This window comes from Copidosoma floridanum, unplaced genomic scaffold (genome assembly GCF_036245765.1).
Source record: "Copidosoma floridanum isolate Cflo_tuat_1 unplaced genomic scaffold, Cflo_Japanese_pri ptg000001l, whole genome shotgun sequence".
Taxonomy (NCBI): domain Eukaryota; kingdom Metazoa; phylum Arthropoda; class Insecta; order Hymenoptera; family Encyrtidae; genus Copidosoma; species Copidosoma floridanum.
Genome location: NW_028321878.1, coordinates 1,507,244 through 1,522,485, shown reverse-complemented (window position 1 = coordinate 1,522,485; position 15,242 = coordinate 1,507,244). Strand labels below are relative to the sequence as shown.

Genomic DNA, 15,242 nt, shown 5'->3' with positions numbered 1-15,242 from the left:
TGTATGCACGTAATCAAGTTCTCGGACTATATAACTCGAGTGATTCTCATCCGATTGCGCTCGAATTTGGTGAACGAATTTATCAGCGCCATTGAACGTTGTGGTTCGCAATCAAAGAAATTTCCAGCACTTTAACCATTCAAGTCTGAACAGATGTGATTTTTTTCTTGTTGCAGACTTTTAAATCATTTTTTTTTTTTTTTTTTTTTTTCACAAGTACATGAAGGAAGGATATGATTGACCTCAATAAATTATTGAAAAATTATTGAAATTTTTTTTCCCCCGCAACAGTATTAAAATTCATGACCATTACTAAAAGTGTAAATGAAAAATAATATATAGGTACACTCACTTTCTCTGAGCAACGAAAATTCATCGGAAAGAAACACGAGGATTAAGTATCTTCTTTTTCAAGAGAAGCGAGTGTTTTTTCAGACACTAACGAGTTAAATATGCATAAATTCATGGAAATGGATTAATTCTTTCGAGAAATGTACGAACACGCCAGTAACGGAATTTTCAAATCTTTTTCTCGGAAAAGGTAAGCTTCTCTTTTGCTGTACGCCAATCACCTATAAAAATCCGTGTTCATTCATAATGCAAAAAATCATTCACCCTCACGCGAATTCCCTTTTGAAACAGAAAAAACGTAATCCGCCAACGCCGTACCTGCAACACGGGAAAAGCCATTTTTAATATTCCTTTGTTGTTCGTTTCGTTTCCTTTGAACGGCACAGTAGGAGGGGGCATATAATATGTGTACACCCACGTAAAAATACCAGCTACGCGCACATATTATATGCCATGCAGTTTCGCTTCGATTAACGGTACTTGGGGCACAAAGACCGACGGGGATGAAAGCGCTGGCAACTACATGTATATATGCACTCAACAACAAATGAAATGGAAGGAAAAAAAAAAAAAAAAAAAAAAACAAACAAAATAAACGTAGTGAAACGACCTTGGGAGCTAAATAACTGCGAAAGAGTTGTTCCGGGGCGACAATGGCGTTGGCGCGCAACAGGCGGCACATCATTTCCCACGCTCCCTCCGTCAATAACGCCGGAATTGGAGAGGCACTAGCGAGTCTCCGAGACTTCCTTGTTCTCGGCTGGGCGAAAGATGTATAAAAAAAAGAAAAAAAAAAAAAAAGGCAACTCCCTTTTTTCTGCACTATCCGGCACATTGATTTCCTTTCCCCCCATAGCCGGACGCGCCGCTCGAATGTATATATCTCTGTCGCGGCAGGAACTGTTTGTTTTGTCGGAGTTGTTGCAATTAATTCTCGGTAGCTCTGTACTACATTATCGAACTTTCGGCCTCCTAACTTATACGTACACAATAAATGTACAATGCGCTCAACGAAAAGTTCAAGCTCGGCATTATAATATACGTTTGCCCCCAAATGGATTTTTTTTTTGTGACCCATACAATGTATGAGATCGGAGAGAAGAAGAAGAAGAAGAAAAAAAAGCAAGTTCACCTTTGTTCGTCAGCTGCGAAGCGTCCCGATGGTATTGGTTGAAATTCCAAGATATGCAGGGGCTCGAGCGAGCCGAAATAAGAGGATGAAGCTACAAAGCACCCCGGCTCGCAAGACACGACGCGCAGGGGAGAGTAGTAGTGACGAGGTCACGTGGACAAAAACCTCGGGTATGACAGGAAGGAGGGGTGGATGTAAAAAAGCAAGAGGCGACATCAGAAACGGGTGGAGGGCTGAGAATGAACGAACAAGAGGATGAGCCGCGTGTGTAGTGGGCGGAGGAAGCCCGGGCTCGTCGAGTGTGCATAACGTATGTATAGGTGCAGGCGTGGGCCGATCGATATACATATAGTCTAGTGGGGGGTAAAAAAAAAAAGAGGGTAAAAGAGCGACAAATGAGAATGTATATTACAGGTGTATAGGTATATGTGTGTATACCGTGTAGCTCGTGAGAAGGCGCCTCCGCGGTTGTCGAGCGGGTGGTTCCGGCTCTTCGCACTCGCTTTGGCCCTACAAGGGTATACATTACAGTAATTACTGGCAATGAGGTCAAGGTTCGAGGTGTTTGAATTCCCAAAGCGAGTATACGGCTCCCGGGCCCATTGGGATCAACAACCAAGAGCACTTCATTAAAATCATCATCACCACTCGTCCATTCCCGTGTACCGTGTATTCGATAATCGGCAAGCCATTCTATAGTACAAGTTGTAGGCGAAAATATACCAGGTGCACCTGGTATATGTACATCTCTGCTCGTTTTTACCTGATGCACTCTCGAGAGATTAATTCATTACATTTTGGACGCATTATTACATACCCCATCTCCCCACCGAACTTTTTCAATATTTCATTAACTAGATTTCATTGTGTCCTCGATGCAGAGCCTCAATTATGCAAGCTTTTCTCTCATCGGGCTACTACTTGACCCACTGGGCTATGATTTTTGTGTCATACAATGCTTGGCCTTGATAGCCATGACACGCGTGTAATATATATGAAATTGATGATTGTAATATATATGATCATCTGCGTTGAATTTATGGAGATGTATGATATTTCGTCAGGTCCCTCCTGTTGCATCAGGCTGTGCTAATTATCATCATCACGAGCTGGTGCCCAAAGTATATTTTATAAGTAGTACGGGTGCAAGAGTTCGTTGGTACTTACATCTCTAGATATCAAAGATGCTTTGCTTAATATATATACCTGATAATCTTTTTTTTTTTTTTTTTTTTTTTTTTTATACAGTTTATTTGATTATTGTGCATAAAATCTCGTCGAAGCTTGTGTATGGTCATGGCAAAGGTAAAAAGTGAATAAGAAATACAAAATTACTGATGGGTTGGAACACGTTACCTGTAAATTCAGAGCACAATTTAATGATCCTTGTACTCATGTCATCTCTACAATTTGTACGAGCTGCAGGTGCATATGAAAGTTCTGATTAACTTGTCAAAGCTTTTCTTAAATTCGTTGAAGATTTCACACGATATGTTGTTAACAACGAAAAAATAGGATTTCTCAGGGAATACAATAATATTTATGTAAACTGTTCGTACGTATAATTTTTTTTCTTTTTTTTCATAACAACAATTCATTTACACATTTTTAAACTGTATAAACTGCGTAGACATTGGGTTTCGCAGATTTTCGATCCGCGAAAATCGCGCGCGTGGCGGCGAGTCGCGAGCGATTTCAAACAGCTGTTTGGCGTACACATATAAATACAGTACATGGGTCACCCTAACCTGTAAAAGTTCGTCGCGACAACAGCTCTGCTTTCGTTGAATTTTCGTTAAGTATAAATTTGATTTAAAAAGGCGAAATTCGTCATTACGGTGAGTCACGAGATATACGAGACTCCAAAACTCACTCTCAACATGCTGTACTGCCGAAAATTCGTCGCACGTCTGGGGCAGCGTGTTCTTGTGTACAAAGAACATTTTGCCTTTCGAAAGTTTCATAGAGTGAAATAGTGTGTTAACACATTAATGTTGCTGCTGCTGTTATTTTATTTAGTTTATTTTTAACGGACATTTTAGTTATTTACTGTTTTTTTCGATAAAATTTTATCGTTACCTTGATTTGGCACACCTACAGATTTACAAGTGGGTGAGAAATTTAATTCGCTGTTTTGTTGATTTTTGTTTCGTGAGGCTCATTATTTTAATTTTCTTCCTTTATTCCAGAGTCATAGTAATATATTACGTTGTATTTTCCTGTGGAGAAAAAAAAAAAAAAATCCGTAAAGATGAGATTTTTAGATTTGCAGAAATTTAAAGAGCTGCAGAGCAAAGTAGATTCCATAAGGAATATTTGTATACTTGCCCATGTTGACCATGGGAAAACGACCCTGGCTGATTCGCTGGTTGCCAGTAATGGAATTATTTCGAATAAATTAGCAGGGAAATTGCGTTACCTAGACAGCCGTCCCGATGAACAACTGCGTGGCATAACTATGAAGTCGAGTCTCATTACGCTACACCATGCGTACAACGACTCAGAATTTATTGTTAATCTCATAGATTCTCCTGGTCACGTAGATTTTGCATCTGAAGTGTCAACTGCCGTGAGATTGTGCGATGGTGCCATTATTGTAGTTGATGTAGTGGAAGGTGTCTGCCCTCAAACAAGAACCGCCCTTTGCATGTTGTACGCCGAAGGCCTTAAGCCTGTACTAGTCCTCAATAAAATCGATAGATTGATTTCGGAAATAAAACTGTCGCCTTTTGATGCCTATGTTCATTTAAATCAAGTGTTGGAGCAGGTAAACGCTGTCATGGGAGAAGTATTTGCAACCAACGTTATGGAGAAAGATGAGGGAGAGGAAAATGTCAAATCTAATAGTACAGATGACCTTGCCAAAAGGGATTTGGCAGATTGGCAATCGGCCCTTGAAGAAATTGACGATTCGCACTTGTATTTTTCTCCAGAGCAAGGCAACGTTTTGTTTGCAAGTGCCATAGACGGATGGGGCTTTGCAGTTAAAGATTTTGCTAAAATATTTTCTGAAAAACTGGGATTCAGTGAAAAAGTCTTGTTAAAAACCCTTTGGGGAGATTATTATTTGAATACGAAAAATAAAAGGATCATGAAAGGTGCTCAGAAAAAGGCAAAGAAACCCCTGTTTGTGCAGTTGATTTTGGAAAACCTTTGGTCTCTTTATGACACAGTGATTGTAAGAAAGGACAAAGATATGGTGGCATCAATGGTAGAAAAATTAAACATCAAACTGACCATCAGAGACTTGAGACACACCGACCCCAAAGCTCAAATGCGGGCAATATGCACTCAATGGTTGCCTTTGGCCAAGACATGCCTGGACATGATATGCGAAAAAGTTCCACCACCTCACAAGTTACCCAGTGAAAAAGTTGAAAGATTGATCAGTGGGATTGATGAGTTTTCATCCATGCCCGAAGAAACTCAACAATTAAAGGACGCCTTTCTATCTTGTAAATCTAACGAAAATGCACCAATTATCATTTTTATTTCGAAAATGTTTCCAGTTGATAAAAAGTCGTTGCCAGAAAATAAACCAAAACCTTTGACTGCGGAGGAGTTGTCACAGAGAAGGGAAATTGCCAGACAGAGACACGCCGAAAAATTGGAAAAAGATAAATTTGATAAGGCAGACGTAATTTCTCTGACAGAAGCAGATTTAAGCAACAAAGCAGAAAAGGAAAAACAAACGGAAAATGAAGAAGAGTCTTGCGAAGATTGTTTGGTTGCTTTTGCCAGAGTGTACTCTGGAACTGTGTCTATTGGCAGCGAGGTGTATGTTTTAGGGCCCAAGCACAATCCCAGAACTGCCCTGGAAAGGCAAAGAAATGGAGAGTTGATAGACAATACACTTCAGCTGAAAGATCTAAAAGCTGGAAGATATATTACAAAAGTGACGATTTCAAAATTATATTTACTCATGGGTAGAGAAGTAGAACCAATCGACAAAGTGCCTGCAGGAAACGTCATTGGAATCGGTAATCTAGAGGATCACGTACTGAAAACAGCAACACTTTCCTCAACGATTGCTTGTCCGTCGTTTTCCGAACTGACTTCACTGGCTGTCCCAATACTACGAGTCGCACTGGAACCAAAGCACCCCAATGATTTGCAAAAATTAATAAATGGTCTGAAGCTTTTAAACCAAGCAGATGCTTGCGCTCTCGTTCACATTCAAGAAACTGGTGAAATTGTTTTAAACACCGCGGGTGAAGTTCACCTGGAGAGATGCATAGAGGATTTGAAACTTCGTTATGCCAAGGTGGACATCAACGTGTCCGAGCCGATTGTGTCGTTCAGAGAAACTGTTGTGCCGCCTCCCAAAGTCGATATGGTCAACGAAGTTATAGAAAAAAAATCGGATGATACTAAGCTCGAAACTCGTGAACTAACGTGGGGCAATGGGCGCTGTTATTTTGAAATTGATGCCAAGCCACTGCCGGACGTGGTAACAAAAACGTTGGAAAAGAATACCGAACTCATCAAAGAATTGGATAAGCGTTTGAATAATTTGGGCAAAGAGAAAGAATCGATGGAATCACTCGATATTGCCAAGTTGAGTTTGGACTCCCCGGCTCTTCTCGGTAAAATGCACAAAAATGTCGAAACATTCAAAACAAAATTATCGACCGCTTTCAAAGAGTCCGGCTGGAATGATGATATTTTGAATAAAATTTGGTGCTTTGGACCGAGGAAATGCGGCCCGAATATTTTTGTTAACGAAAGCACTTTTGTAAGAAAGCCTTTTTGGGAACAACAATTAAAATCCATGGACCCCCGTGATTCGTAAGTTCTTGTGCATCGGAGTCAAGTTTTCAAATCCAAAGTACTTATAAGATGTGTAAATTTTTTTCAGGTTCTACAACAGCCTGATAAATGGTTTTCAATTGGCAACTCTGTCGGGACCGCTCTGTGACGAACCTATGACTGGGGTGTGCTTTGTTCTCAAAAAATGGGAAATCGTCGAAGACACGCAAAGGTACTAGGATTAAATAGGATTTTATGTAATTAAAAAATTTTTAATTTCTACAATAAAAGTGTAACAACGAATGCGATTTTTCAGTGAAAGTGGAACCATGTCTCAAAATCAGCGAGGTGGACAGTTGATGTCAGCCTTTAATCAAGCTTGCAAAAATGTCTTCAACTCCAGGAGACCTCGTATCGTCACACCCATGTATCATTGCAGCGTTTTAGTTAATTCAGACGTCCTCGGTAAGTCTCGACATTTGTCATACAAAAATAATTAAAAAATGATAAACTATTTCATAATTTTTATAAATCATTTATTTTCATCAGTTTTTCTTTTATCTTTCATGATAAATAGTTATCATAATAGTTATTTACAAAATGAATTACTGTTTGAGTACTTTGAGCTAGTTTGCAGTTAATATTGCGATTACACATTTATTATAATAGTAGGTAGTAATGATAATGATGATAATAATATTATTAAGAGTATTAAGAGGAAAAAAAAAACATGGCCGTTACCTAATAATAAACGCCGCTTACGCTCGAACCTCGTCTACGAGTAGACAGCTGATGCCTTTCGTTGTTTCATCGATTCAGTCTGTTTATGATATAATGTATATATATATAATATTTAAGTATATAAGCTCGTGCCAGCGCCTATATGCCGGGCGACATCGTAAAATATATAACTCACTCAATCGATCACAATACAACTACTGTTGGCAAAATTTTTCCGCGTCACACGAATTGATCATTAATGATGATGATTACACTTTTTTATTCTAATCCTATGCAAGTATACCTATGTACTTTGATTGAGGAAACGCGCGCGGAAACGGGGACGCGTCCCCCTTCCCCTTGTATATTATACTTTATCGCGCCAAGTGAAAATTAATTAAATAGTATAAGTAGTAATAGCGTTGCGAAAAAATAAAAAAAAAAATGGTAAAAAATACATTTTAGGAAGCCATTTGTCGGTAAATTAGTTTCGCGCGCAGGAGATCGCGCGCGCGTTTACCTGCTTGTTGCTTAATAAATAATTCTATCCAAGTTGAGCGCTAGGCGCTGTAAAATACTTGAATTAATAAATAAGTCCATACGAAGAAAGGAAGATTGAAAAAGTAGGGGGGATGAGGGTGGGACACACGGGAGCGAAACCTTTGAAGGAGCGATTGTCCCGCAGGTGGAGTATATTGTTGAAATCAGAGTCAGTATGAAAAAAAAGGAAGAAATTAAATGCGCGAGAACAATCTCAATCCTCCCAGTTGGCTGTCCTCATCAGCTCTGGCACCAGATGCCAGGGAAAAGTCCCGCCGTTGGCCGCGCTATCCTCCTCGTGTCCCGGAAATCCTGAAATTTCGTTGTCGTTTGAAATAGTCGAAAACACCAACTCGATAATGGACTAAACGTGTTAGGGAGGCTGAGCTTTTTTCTTTTACCTAAGATACTGCGGATGTTTCTCAGCGGCCGGCCCCTTCGGTTCCCCTGGACGCACATCATGCCGTAGACCCGGATGCCGGGCACACTGGCGTAGGTCGGCTGGTCGTGGCTCATCGGTCCCTCTGTTGAAAATTCACATTTTATGGTTTTAATTGCTTATTCCCATTTTCAATTCATAACTAATGAGTCATTTTTTCTCTACATTTTCACAAATTTTCTCACAAACTCCGCCTAATTACACTACACCGTCACCTTAATTTTTTTTTTTTTTTTTTTTCTTCAAGCAAAAAAAGAAGTGCAGATTTTAATTCAATATCGAGAGCCGAGAAAAAATCCAGTATACGCGTTTCATCCCATTTACTTTCTCATTTGCAATAATTGCGATTTCGCGAAAGCAGCTTACAACGAGTATTAATTGCGCAGGGCAATTAAAAATCTCTTATTCGTGATACCGAGAACAATAATTATTATCAACCCTCGACCTTGCAAAAGTGGGTTTTCCTCCTTTTCCGCGAGTAATCACAATTTCATACAAAAATTAAACTCTGAGTTCTCGGAAAAAGTAACAAGCATCACTCGAGTGCGCACCTTTCGATGATATCGTTATAATTAAGTCTTCTCGCGCGACCTTCACTTATAAAAAAAAAAAAAAATGAAAAATTCCTTGAAAAGAAAATACAGAGCCCAGTTATTGCCCATACTTGTATACATAAAGCTAGAGTCTGCGAAAAAAGCCGTCGATCCATCTGGCGCTGGATAGAGATGAGCAAAATAATCGTCAAGTTTCAATTACAGGAGCGTCGGTAGCGCGAATAACGACAGGGATTTTTCCCTCTATTGCACGATAAATAAGTGTACGTGTATAGACAGACGGCGAGGCGTAGGCAAATTGATAGATAGAGCGTGCATACACGCGCTAAACTTTATAATCCATCCGCGGCGGCAAATCTAGCTCTGCTAACGGTATACTCGCCGCGAATCCAGCCAATTTGCCGGTATATACGCGAGCGAGAGGGTGGGGGGGGGGAGAAAAAAAAATTAAGCGGAAAAATCAATTTTAGCTACGTTGCAGCTGGTGTCTATGATATCGAGAGGTATGCGAGGATACTCACCGAGGATGTTGGTATCCGGACAGCGACAGATGACCAGGTAATGGGACTTGCCTGTTCGCACGTTCTGGAGGGCGAGGAGCGACCAGTCCCTCGGCGCTCTGCACTCCCGCATCTCCGCGACCGGCTCGCACGTCTTTACCAACGTCAGTGCCTGCGAGGGCCACAAAACCAGTACATGAACACTTTTTTTTTTTTTTTTCTTTTTTTTCATCTCCTCTCCTTCGTCGTCGTCGTCCTTCCCCCTCCTTCTTATCGCATAAATTATTCACCAAGCGTAAGCTTATGCATTTAGACTAATAGATATGTCCCGAGATTATGTTTTATTCATGCCCCCGCACGCGCGCTCTCCTTTTTTTTTTTCCTTTTCGTTATATACCATGTATTTCACGCGCGCATCTCCCGATGGGTATAATTCTCCTCTAATTTATGGGCGCTTCATTTTTCTCGCGTGCCCGAACCGCTTCTCCGCTCGTCCCCGATTATTATTTTTTTTTTTCCTCTCGGCACACGCTCGTTATACTTATCGTTTATCGACATCGGGCAGGACTCGTGTGCTTTTTTTCCTTCTTCTTTGCTCTTGAAAGAAAAATCTTCCGCTTCGGAATGAAATTAACTCGCGTGCAAGTCGTGTGTTTACAAATAACAGTGCTATACCATCACCAATGATTTTCCACAAGACACTTTGTGGTCAGTTTTTTTTTTTTTTTTTCTCGCACCCGATCGAAGGGAGGGAGAGCCACGAGATACGCATTCGCACGCGCTGATGAATTTGCGTATATATAAATTATACAATCAAGCGACCGCTATCTCCTATATATTACTAACCCAATTAGAATAACCGTACCTACAAGTATATCTGTTTATAGCTCCTCGGCGACCGTAATAAGTGCCCGCATGTAAGTGGATATCTCTTAATTCTCAAGAGAGAGAGAGAGAGTTTGCTTTACAATTATACACCTGTATATATAGTTACCTGCATCCATATGTGCACGTGTGCAGCGAGTCTCGCTTGTTATAGTTATATATATTAAAGTCGTGGTAACTATGCCGCATTTGTACGTACTCAAAAAGTGGTTGGTTTGTGTTTGAAAATATCAAGAGCCAAGAGCGTTTAATGAGTTTGTTTAACAGGTGTAAAATCATATTTTTCCTGGGAAGGCTCAATGTGAGGTACACTCGCTGTACAAAGTGTACCATATTATAACACACTCGGGTTTTCTTATCGAGCATCGCGATTCGCGGAACGAGGGAGGGGGGGGGGCGAAAATGAGCAAACATAATTAAAATAGCCAAGAGAGAGAGAGGATGGAAAATGTAATTTGAGCTGCTTTTCATTTGCCGTGCGATGGGTGTGTGGTGTATAGTTGTATCGCTCCCGAGCACCACCACAGCCGTTATTCGCGGCCAAAGGGTTACGATATACCTGCGAAAGAAAGAACTGATACATCGGAGAAAGGGGTGTATTCGTAGGGGTGCTTCTTCGTACATATTATATATATTTTCCGTAACTCGTTAGGTATAATCTATATTCTCGCTCATCCTCATAATTATATTACATGTTATACAATGTACACTGATTCATTACAGGTAACAATTGATCGTGAACCTTTTGGCCCCTTTCGCGGTTCTATACATATACATCACAAGTATTCCCATCTCTCGCGCGTGATACAAATTTAGTTACCCGCATGTGTTGTTACGGTGTACACGTATTTGTATCCGCATGTAAAACCCATACGTATATGAGATGTTACAAGTGTATAGGTATACAAGGTATACATGGGTAAAAGCGTGCGATTCTAAATCACGAGTTAACGGGCTCCGGGCCCGCGGATCTATATTATAAGGCCCCCCGCGGTTGCATCTGTCAGTCGTTGTTCTTCTTCTTCCTCCCGTTTCCCGCCAAAGCCAAACGCTATAGCTTCCATTATCCTGCACCGCGCGGCAATTATCCGGCATATCATATCCTCTTTTTACTTAATTGAGCTCATCCTTTTTCCATTTTTTTTTTTTTGTTTTAAGGTACGCGCGCCTTTGTTCCCTCGCCTCGATCAACGGATGTATGTATACACTCCAAATGGCAGGACGGGCAATTAAATCGTTCGGCAAAGAGCGACGTAGGAGGGGCCGCCGTAATTAAATTCCACTGCAATCGATAAAATGTATAAGCCCATCGCGGGATTGAGCAAAGTTACGAAAAAGCAGGAAACGCGAGAGGTGGTGGGTGTACAGTTAGGAGTAAGACACGAGAGTCGTGTAAATAGGTACACCTTGGGTATATGCAACGCGGATTCCTCGAGAGAGCGAGTAAGTATGTATAATCTAGCGTGACTCTTTCCTCCCTACCTCCCGATGCCCTATAAGAGTTTGTTGGCGCGAAAATACACGGGCTCGCGTCACCGCCAGAGATATGTAACCGCGAGGGGGAGGATCGTGATTCGAGCCGGGGGTGGGTGAGTGGGGGGGGGGAGAGAAGATCGGGGCTTCCAGATAACAGGGGGAGAGCCAAGCGGAAGCGCAACTGCACGGAACGAATGTCACGGAGTGCACGCGCACTGCTTCCTTCGCGGACGTTATCCTTGTGCATGTATACACTTACGTACATACCTATATACTTGCGGGCCAAACCGATCGTTGTCACACTACCTGCACCGCGCGCATACTTATACTTGCCGCACACGTGCCGCAGCATCGCGGCCCAACCAAATCGAGGGAAAGTGAATCAACCGAGTCTTTTTTTCTCTATATATTATCGTGTACCTATTATGCCAAAGTTAATACATATATATGTACAGGCTCCCACGAAGAGTTATAATATAGGTATGTGGTGCACGTGTAGAGCGGCACTTTGTCACTTTGTCACTCTTGGTCGGGACCATCGAGGATGGACGGACAGGCCGCCGCTATATACGCTCGTACTACTTGTACACACGGCCGCTGCATCCTCCGAGTCGCATCCTTCTTGTCTCTTTCTTATACATATATACCTTTACCGCTCGCGTGCTCTTTTTTTGCCCCCCCCCCCCCCCCGCCCCGCATACATATACATGTAGGGCCCATAGAGCTAGGCCATTTGTCCTCGCGTGCATGTACACCAGTGCCACGTCGTTGTTAGCGTGCGCGTCCAGGATTATATATGTGTATACCTGTAATGCCTTTTCTCTGTTGGTTGCCATTATACACATTGCCGAGCCCTCTCTCTCCTGCTGGCTCGTGTACGTACGGCGCCGTTAAATTTCATCGGCCACAGTTACTTTCGACTTTTTTTCCAACAGCCGATTACTCGACCCAACGTACGCGTCCAACTTATTGACTTTATTCCACCTACTCACTTATAAGTATGTATGCATTCGACGCGTTTATTTATATTTATTCGTTTATTTATCGCGGTTGCGTTTATGGCTCCGATAATTTATCGATCCATTTTGCGCCCCGTGTCGGGCCGACGCATCATCGACTCTTACGACATAATATCTATGTATACGTATATCCGCGGCTTTTATCGGCTGTATGTGTGTATACTGTACTGCAGTGTCCGGGGGCCCCTTGTATATATGCAAGCTCGCCGCCTTCCTCTGTTCGTACCGCCTTGCCTCCCCGTTGGTGGTGTACCAATGGACTGCCCGCAACCAACCCCCGATTGAGCACGTACTAAGCGATGCCAAGGCACCAAAATTATAGAGCAACTGCCGATATACACTTTTATTTTTCGTTTCCCAACCGTTACATTATTCTTGGTGCCTCCGCTTCCTCCTCCTCCTCTCCCCCGGTGGGAGTTTATGCCCGATCGCTGTAATTGCCTTTTAATGCACTCATACCACCGCGTATACCGTGGTACTGGCGTGCCCTTCTTTTTTTCCTTTCATTTGCCAAACGATTATTGCTGTTGCGCGTATCGACAGACACGCATGACCCATGAGTTATCAACGTATATATACGCCGCTCCATATACGCGATGCGCTACTATAACTTTGGAGGGGGAGGATAGAGAGAGAGAGAGAGAAAAAAAAAGTCAAGACTCCGCACGAGAGCAATATTAATTTGCGTTGTAAATACGATTACATGGCTCTCTTTCTTCGAGCTTAACCAATAGGTACATGTATTATATTGTTATGTACGTGCCTCATGCGTATCGTAAATAGCCGTGAATTGTTGGATGTGTGCATAAATATATATCCATATGCGTGCCCGGATAAACGTACGCTGCATTACGACGCATTGTTACTTTCTTTTGGTGTCTTCATTTTTCAAGCCATGTATATGCACCACGATGCCCGATTGAAGATTGTATTCTCCGGCATGTGCTGCAGCTGCGTACATCAATGTACACATTTATATATATATATACATCCCCTTTTCTTTTTCTTTTTCTGCCTCGATAAAACTCGCGCGACTCTCTCGACGCTGCACGCACCACGAGCTTTTTGATTATTCAATTTATACATCGTGATTGTAACTCTTATACATACAAGACGGCGATGCTCGAGGAAATAAACAATACTGGTGTAGGAGGTATATCGTTACGCGCTGGCTGAGGGAGGATTATATTATGTTATCTCTTCTCCGCGCGTTAATTAAACGATTAAGTTCCGTTTCGGGTCCCTCGTTATATATAATATGTATTATAGGTGTATTTATCGCCACTGTCCTATACGAATAAGATTAGACAGTCCGCGGTGCTTTGAAGCGGCGAAGGATGTATAGATTGTTGGCCTCGGAGGGGAAAAAAAATATCGATGCGCCTATAACACACAGCAGCGAGTGCACAGGTGGACACGAAAAGGGGTTCCTTTTTTCGTCACAAGTCGATCAACATCGTCCGAGGCGACTGCGACTTATCCACCCTTCCTCGTGCACGTATACATACCTGTCAGCATGCAGCTGTTCCGTTTGCCATGTGGGTGCATATATACCCACGCCTTGGCCACAATACAGATTGGACGAAGCTGCAGGAGTCCGTTGAGAATATCGGCCTCGTTTCCGAGAGCAAGTGCATATATATGTGTATACAGCCTGCACTGCTGGAGCACTCACGCCGCTCATATGTATACGGATACCCGCGGACAGCCGGGCTATATTGTATACTGCTACACGTGGTGCAAGGCAATGTGTGTATACGAGAGCTGTAAGTACACTTGCATATATATGTATGCCTATACACGTTATATTATAAAGGAGAAGAAAGAGAGCGCGATGTATATATAGCCGCGGAGAGGCTCCTCTCTCTCACGTTACTAAAACTCGAAACGGTACATACCTACCGGCTCTCCCTCTCTCTAGCGCAATCTTATTATGGGTATGTGGCCCGGCAGCTCCCACGCCTCGACCCTTATATGTATACCATCGATGCATACGGAAATAGCGCGAGCGCCGATTCGGCGTGCCTATATTATATTCCTTTCTCTCGTCTCTCTCCTCTTTATTATATTATTCATCCATTTCGCTCCGTGTTCTTCTTCTTCTTCCTCCTCCTCCTTGATCTTTTGTATACATATATATACACATTATACACGTCGAGCTCCGACTCGATATGCACCAGATATCGATTTAATCCACACACGTATATAAATACAATGTATGTATATTGTTATTGTAGCAGTGTTGCGTGGTGGTGGGCATATATATTTATCTAGTTCCCGTACCGGTATACGTGTCCGTCCGTTTTTACTATACCGCGAGAGATACATCCCGCCGACAGCCCGGGCGGAGGCGAGATCCCGACCATCAGGGGATAGCGCCTATATATACTTTTCTACTCCATGCATAAATCGTATATAATGGATATAATAATATACAGACGGTACAGGGGGAAGAGCAGTTTCATTGCCAGCTGATATATATATATTTAGCTCCCTTCTTATACGCGTATTTAAATAGTGTGACTCTGTGATTTCGTGTAATGGTGTCTCGTTCTTTGGATCCTCCCGGGCAAAAATCTAATAATGTAACTCCCATTGTGCCCCTGATGTGCAAGTCTCGTCTATCATATTGTGCCCTTCGAAGCTTTCCGCATTGTACTTCGGGGCTAATGTATTTTGCCATTATACGAGCTGGCGTCTCCTGATCCTTTTACTCCTTATATACTCTCGTCGGCTAATTGTTTTCGATGCATGCATGTATATAATATATATAGGGTCCTGTGTAGCTTCCACTTCTACTTCATCTCGAGAGCTGTACCTATATATAGTGGGGGCTCTCTCTGACTTTCTAATCGAAGTTTCAATAGGGTCCTTATC

General features: G+C 42.1%; 2 protein-coding genes across 3 annotated transcripts in view; one reads left to right on the top strand and one right to left on the bottom strand.

Moving 5' to 3' along the window:
• Nucleotides 1-3,266: 3,266 nt before the first annotated feature.
• Nucleotides 3,267-15,242, top strand: part of LOC106645963 (elongation factor-like GTPase 1) — a 93,404-nt gene continuing 81,428 nt past the window's right edge. Inside the window, exons 1-4 of one of the 2 annotated variants that reach the window (XM_023390731.2) lie at nt 3,267-3,591; nt 3,673-6,271; nt 6,342-6,464; nt 6,549-6,697. In XM_023390731.2, coding sequence (XP_023246499.2) covers nt 3,735-6,271; nt 6,342-6,464; nt 6,549-6,697 — 2,809 coding nt within the window. In that variant the 5' untranslated portion in view covers nt 3,267-3,591; nt 3,673-3,734. Of the gene's footprint in view, nt 3,596-3,672; nt 6,272-6,341; nt 6,465-6,548; nt 6,698-15,242 lie in introns of both variants that reach the window. The other variant, XM_023390730.2, reaches the window with a different exon arrangement.
• dsx-c73A (doublesex cognate 73A) overlaps nt 7,421-15,242 on the bottom strand; it is a 41,883-nt gene continuing 34,061 nt past the window's right edge. The window contains exons 3-5 of the mRNA XM_089598507.1: nt 9,007-9,157; nt 7,894-8,016; nt 7,421-7,804 (exon numbers count right to left, since the gene is read on the bottom strand). Of these exons, the coding sequence (XP_089454633.1) occupies nt 7,707-7,804; nt 7,894-8,016; nt 9,007-9,157 (372 nt within the window). The 3' untranslated portion in view covers nt 7,421-7,706. The remainder of the gene's footprint in view (nt 7,805-7,893; nt 8,017-9,006; nt 9,158-15,242) is intronic.